Raw genomic sequence first — 7,182 nt, forward strand, 5'->3', positions numbered from 1 at the left:
ACAGCCAGTTATGAATCTTAGTGCCCCATGATAGACAGCATCCAACATCTGCAGCATCCAACATCTGCAGGGTTCTTGTAGGAGCGTTCATGTAAATAATGTCACCGTAATCAATGAAGGGAAGGAAAGTCACAGATACAAGGTGTTTTCTAACATTCAGGGTTAGACAGGATCTGTTTCTGAAAAAGAAACCCAGTTTAACTTTCAGTTTATTTATCAAGTTTTCCACATGGAGCTTAAAAGAGAGATGAGAGTCGACCAAGATACCCAAATATTTATAGGAATCAACAAACTCAACGGGGACACCATTTGAGGATAAAATCGGAGGAAGAACTGCTGGGACCAACTTCCTGTTTGAAAAAAGCATCCCTTTGGTTTTGTCGACATTTAGGACAAGTTTGAGGTGGAACAAATCAGTCTGGATGTTGTTGAATGCAGATTTCAAAAGCTGGAAAGCCTTAGCAACTGTTTTAGCTCGACAATAAACAACTGTGTCGTCAGCATAGAAATGTATGGATGCATCAGGGATGTTTTTACCTACATTATGTATGTAGATTGTAAAGAGGGTGGGTCCTAAGACTGAGCCTTGTGGTACACCATTGTTGACTGTTAAATAACTGGAGGAAGTACCATTATGTTGAACACATTGCCTCCGGTCTGAAAGATAGTTAGAGAACCAACCAACCAGAGTTTATGACACAAGATGTTCTGATCCACAGAGTCAGAATCTTTAGACAGGTCTAAGAAAAGTGCAGCACAATAATCCTTAGCATCCAGTGCTTCAACAACGTCATTAAGAACCTTCAGTGAAGCAGTGGTTGTGCTGTGTTGTTTCCTGAAACCAGATTGATGTGGAGAAAAGATGTTAAATGAGTCCAGGTCATTTTTGATTTGAGAGTTTATCAGTTTTTCTAGAACCTTGGCTAAAATGCAGAGTTTAGAGATTGGTCCATAGTTGTTCAGTGAGGTGGGGTCACCTCCCTTCAGCAAAGGAAGAACAAAGGCTGTTTTCCAAGTGTCTGGGATGAAGTTTTGGTTTATGGAAAGATTGAAGATGTGGGTCACAGGGACTGTGATGATATGAGCGGCCAGCCTTAAGAAATAAGGTGGAAGTTCATCTGGACCTGCAGATTTTTTAGGGTCAAGATCTTTTAACAGTTTATTGACCTCACTGACTGAGAATGGAGAAAAAGAGAAGGTGTGATTAACTGAGGATTGACTTGTAGGAGGGATTTGATTTGTAGAAGTTTGGTTATTAAGTGAAGTGGCTGATCTTCCATTAGTAACTGTGTCAAATAAAGAACCAGAAGCAACAAAATGTTTGTTGAAACAGTTCAGGATCTCGTGCTTATTTGACACAGGAACAGAGTTAACGAGAAGTTGTGATGGGAGGTCAGATGATTGGGGGGTGCCTGAGAGAGATTTGAAGGTTTTCCAGGATCTGTTAGGGTCATTTAGATTTTTGGAGGTCTGAGATAAGAAATAGTTGCGTTTTGCTGCTTTGACAGAAGTTGTACATTTATTCCTCATCTGTCAAAAACTCAACCAATCAGTGTCTGAGTCAGATTTTCTCGCTGCAGCCCAAAGATGATCTCTCCTGTGCAGGAGGTCAGCTAGATCAGCTTTATCTATCCATCCATTATCTTTTACCCGCTTCTTCCTTTTCAGGTCATGGGGGTCACTGGTGCCCATGTCCAGCAATCACTATGCGAGAGGCAGGGGACACCCTGGACAGGTCGCCAGTCCATCACAGGGACACACAGATACAAACGAGACAAACAGCCATTTGGAGCTGCTTCACACTCGGCTGCGAACTGCTCCAGTGAGGACTGAAGATCACGGCACAATGATGCCAGCGGGGCTACATAGGCAAATAGAATCCTGAGGCCACGGAATAGCAACATTTCATTAGATATTAACGGCAAGATCCTAAACTGATGAGGGTTCAAATGTTTATAAAAGTGCTCACATAAATAAAGTCCTCCACACTGACAGAGCTGTTTGACACCAGCAACCCATTTTGTTTGAACTAGCCTTTCATCCATCAGACCACCACTTTAAAATGGCTGGACTATCCCTTTAAACCCTGAGTGGCTATATTTGTACCTTCAAATCAAAGTTCCATGATGGAAACTTGTAGTCCTTCAGCGCCATGATGTGCTTGTGTCCGTGTTGCACAGCTGGGTGTCATCAGCTGGATGGCTTCTGCTCATGAAATTGAAGAACTGGTATTTTTCCAAACAGACTGGTCAGCATCTTGTGTTCCTGCTGGTATTCAGTTTACAAGTGAGTGGTGGCCATGTTGAAAGATTCCAAATGTAAAACGTGACAGTAAGGGCATTTCAGTGTTGATTTTGTTCCACTAAACATTTCAAACCTCATCATTTATACTTTGTGAAACATTTGCCAGCTGAGTTGAAGTGCAACATGTGAACATGTAGTTTCACGTGTTGTGCCGTAAAATGAGGCAACACACTGAGGAACTGTTACTCATAAATCCCTAACCAGGAAAATCACTCACTAATACCACTTTAACTGGTGATGTGTGACTCATCTGCGCTGCTGATCTCATGCTGCTGATCTCATGCTGCGGTATTCATTCACACCCACCTGCTCACCACCAGCTCATGTTCGGGCTGCTGTTGATACGTTGTATTTTTCTACATTAGTATTTAGCGTATAGATCTTTTGGCGTGCCGTTAGATCCCTACACCATTTCTTTATATACTTTATATTTGTGCTATTGCTGGATGTAATGGACCGTGTTCATGATGCTGTTCCACCTCATGTACCAATGTGATCAGAATGACAAACCTACCTGAGCTTGATAGCAGGTCAGCTAATGCCAACAGAGGATCTAAATGAGTGGTAGCTTTAAAATGACTGAGAACACTCGTTAGGCTGCAACACTCTACTTTATTGGATGTGCAACATGACATGGTGTCAATGACCAGGGACATGTGAGCGTGAATCAAAACGTACAAAAGCAACAGTGTTAGAAAACAAAACGACAGGCGCTTAATAGTTGCAACTTTTTTTTTTTTTTTTTTAAATCACTTTTTGGTCGATAAAAAAGACAAATGTTACAATAAAACAGCTTTACTACAACAAACATTAAAAAGAAGAAAAAGGTTGTCAATGGGACATTCTCCGTCACCTAGCGTTGGTCCGTGGTCCCCCAGGTGCAGGAGTGAGCAGCAGATCACGAGGAGGCGGGGCTCCCCGCGTCGCTGCTCTCACTCGGCTGCCGCTGCATCACCATCTCCTTGGCGATGCAGGTGATCTGACCATTAGTCACTGCACCAGACACCCCCGCCCTGACATACAAAACCAGTGGAACAGGTCTTTGTTTAGACAACTGAGGCCAGTATGCAGGCGTTTGTTGGACCAGTTCACGATTACACTTACTTCTGCTGTGCCTCCTCAGTCACTGGGGTCATTCCTGGCTGCTTCCCAAAGAAGAAACTGGACCACCAGTGGCCAGAGTCCTGCTTGGGAAGACCTGGAAGACAAAGTCAGGAAGAAGATGAGAAACTTCCTGTCCTGAAAACCAGTTTGAAACCATTGCACACTTACAGCTATAAAAACATCCTTCATGAACAGTAAGAGCTCTCCTTTGGGTAACCTTCATGCTTGGCCCTGAGAAGAAGGCATGGGTGCAACTCCACTCTGCTCTAGTCTTATCCGCTCTTCTCAGGTGTAGGTGATTGATATAAAAATATATTTTACAAGGTTTTAAGTTGCCTTTATGCCTATTCAAATATATATTTTGTCTATGTTACTTATCAGAATTAAATGTCTAAATTGCCATAAAAGGCAAGGGTGGAATGATATAGGAATGATTATTTTGATGCTTTTATGTCAATTTATACTTATTTTATACTCATTTTATATGCAGCTTATCTGTGCAAGTCAGGCCTGTACTGCAGATGGGTTTTTTGGAGGAATGAAAATAAACCTCCGGGGGTGCTCTTGCCGCAGGATCTGGCCCATCTTGTGGTTACAGTGACCCGGAGTTTGATGTAGACAGGTCTTTCATCCACCCACGACCTTGGGTTTGAAAGACATGTTTTTATGAGCCATCGCTCTGCTGTACAAACTGCCTTGATGATGGAAAACATGTTTGCTCTGCCCGCACGTCACCCAGTCAGAGGGAGAGTATAAAAGTGTAACACCCAGAATTAAGTGTAGAAGTCTGCTGCGGACCAGCGCGCGGTGCCCAGCTGTTGGTGTGATTCCTGTCACTCGGGTCGAAGGCTTCCCGACCACGTGTCACGGTGAGGGGCTCTCATATCAATTTGTGTGTAAAGAGTGTACAAGTGTACATGTTTTGCTTGGCTGTTTTCTGTGGCAGATTAATAAATGACACTATTATTTCTAGCAGGACAGTCTCCTTGTTTTATTTTCCTCTCGTGTGAATTATTGGGGCCGACCCTTCACGAACCTTTGTTAAAGAAATTTCATAAAACAGTGATTTTCCACTAACTTGTTTGGGTGGAGCTGTCGGTGCAAAGTGAGTGGAACAGCAACAAGTCACTCTGTCTGTTGTGATCCTTAATCACCTGGCCATCATCACGCTTCGATTCCTTTAGCTTACCCAGGCACTACTTTTAAGTGCAGGTGCAGCCATGCTGCACCATCATCTCTGTAAATGCACTCGTCTCTTGAGGTGCCCTCCATCAGCACGGTGACATTCTGATGTAGTTCACTTCTGCTGGGCGGGTCTTCCACTGACGTAGCTCTGCTGGCCAATCAACGGCCGCTGCATACTCGCGTCAAAATCATCACCTCGGAGCAGTCCGCTTGGAACCTCAAGGTGGTCCCATAAACCGGCTGAGTGGGGGTGGGTACCAGCAGTGGGCAGACCTTTAACTGGTGCACAACTAATGGCAGTGGCAAAGCACCACTGGAGGTACAGATTTTTGGCTAACTGATGTTAAACAGGACATGGGACCACTTACAGACACTGAATTATGTTTTTGGTGCAACTGGGACCCTGACGACACAATTTCATTCCACCTCATAAACCACATGTGATGTGAATGACAAGAACCTTGAAGGCAGTGAGAATGAAGGAGCAGCAGCCTCACATCAGCAACATTTACCTTCATTATGAAACTAAGCTCTTGAAAACACTAGTACAGACACCCAACGGTCGACCCGTACAGCACCCTGAGAGGGTGTGGACGACTGGACTAGTCCCAACCAGATCAGAAACCATTACAAGCTTTCTGCAGGTCTCTGACCAGAACTGTTCCACAAGTGGAGCCTTCTGCCAAGTGTGGAGCTCCGTGGGGAACTGAGGGGGCTTCCTAAACCATGTGGTACAGAGTGGCTGTCACTATTTATTTTGATAGACAAGTAATCAATCAATCAATCAAAAAACGTGTTATTTTCAGATGGTTACGTAAAAATCTTTGGACTTTTTTTTTTTTTGGAGTTTTATTTCAATTCAAAATATATTATGTGAAAAGGGGTTTATGGCCTGGCCAAAATATTGTTAGATCAAAATCTTAAAATGTATATGATCCCAAACAAAATACAATTTTGTATAAATTCTGACTTTAACATGCGTTCAGTCAACTATGGCTTGTCTGCCTGTGCACGGTCCTTTAAGCTGTGCAGGACGGATGCTGCTCCTGGTTACACGCACCTGGATGGTGAGGAATGACCTCTCCACTGTACTCCGAACTGCCACAGGAGCTGCTGCTGGACGTGGAGCCGATGCGCCCTGCAGGAGGCACAAACAAGGAGAGGGTCTGAAGGGGCTCTGCTCATCTATGCACCACAGACACTGCTGCACTGCGCAGAGCTGCGTGACGTCCTGTCCAGTGCTTTGCTGCCAAGTGACGGCAGTAGACGTCATGCATGGGCAGCCAAGAGTCACTACTGAGCTGAAATTAAAAAGTCTAAGATATTAACAGGAGGAAACTTGGCCATCTTTTAATGAAAAGCAGAGGCTCCTCCAGCCTCACCCCTGCAGAGCCATGAAGGTCATGTCTGTAATATATTCAGAAACATGTGTACATGTAAATGGACTGTACTTATGTAGCTCCTTTCTCTCTGATCGACACTAAAGCTCTTTACAACAATCTGTGCCTCACTGACCTCATTCATACAGCTCTATACTAGATCTCTACAAATATTAAATCAGAGCTTTACATCACATTCATGCACTGATGGGACACACATCGGAGGGGATGAGGGGTTCAGTGTCTTGCTCATGGATTCAAACCCCCAACCCTTGCACTGGAGGACGACTGCTGTAAGTACTCAGCCACAGCCGCCAGGTCTGCTCAGGACTTGAGAAAGTCACACAGCAAAACGGCAGCACAACATTAAGTCTACTTGTGATGGTGCAGCAGTGTCAGCCAGCAGCCTCACGTCGGTAGTAATCAGTGGTTGCCACAAGAGAACCGCCTGCTGGTATTGCTGCCATTCTTCTAGTGTTGGTCACTGCAACGTGCTGGATGGACTCCTGAGGAGGAAGCACACAAGTAAACATTAAAACTAAACGATCAACACCCCGGCCCGAAACGTCTACAGACACAAAATCCTTTCTTTGACGGACTTAAACAAAGTCCTGTACAGTGTCTGTGAGAAGTATTCACCCACTCAAGTTGTATATTTTTATTGCTGTCGGATCAGTCATGAACATCATAAACAGACCGTCTTTAGAAACACAATCATTCAACCTTTATTTACACAGCTTAATCCCATTGAGCCACCAGGACTCATTTACAACAGAGACCTGATTTAACAAAGAATCATGACAACAATGGAAAAGTAGAAAAGAGGCAAACAGATGTTTTATATATTAACAAATTAAAATAGATGGCAAAAAAAATAGCAAAAAACAGCTGGATTCTAAGGCAAATATAGAAAACTAAAAACAGGAACATGTCTCTGCATCATTAAAAAAACGGGTTATACACTCAAAACACGCTCATGTGCTCATTCAATTCACACTACTGTTCATATTCGCACTGCTGTTCATATTCACACTGCTGTTCATATTCACACTGCTGTTCATATTCACACTGTTCATATTCACACTACTGTTCATATTCACACTACTGTTCATATTCACACTACTATATTCACACTGCTGTTCATATTCGCACTACTATATTCACACTGCTGTTCATATTCGCACTGCTGTTCATATTCGCACTGCTGTTC

The 7,182-nt window shown here is 43.6% G+C and overlaps 1 protein-coding gene across 1 annotated transcript; it reads right to left on the bottom strand.

Moving 5' to 3' along the window:
• Positions 1–2,847: 2,847 nt before the first annotated feature.
• Positions 2,848–6,478, bottom strand: LOC119417425 (pancreatic progenitor cell differentiation and proliferation factor B; the record flags this gene model as incomplete). The annotated part of the gene is given in 4 exon segments (XM_037684631.1): positions 2,848–3,317; positions 3,409–3,502; positions 5,654–5,731; positions 6,385–6,478. Coding segments are annotated over 4 exon segments (342 nt in total). The 3' UTR covers positions 2,848–3,202.
• Between the last annotated feature and the right edge of the window lie 704 nt (positions 6,479–7,182).

Source organism: Nematolebias whitei, chromosome 11 (genome assembly GCF_014905685.2).
Source record: "Nematolebias whitei isolate Nwh7 chromosome 11, NemWhi1, whole genome shotgun sequence".
NCBI classification, from domain to species: Eukaryota; Metazoa; Chordata; class Actinopteri; order Cyprinodontiformes; family Rivulidae; genus Nematolebias; species Nematolebias whitei.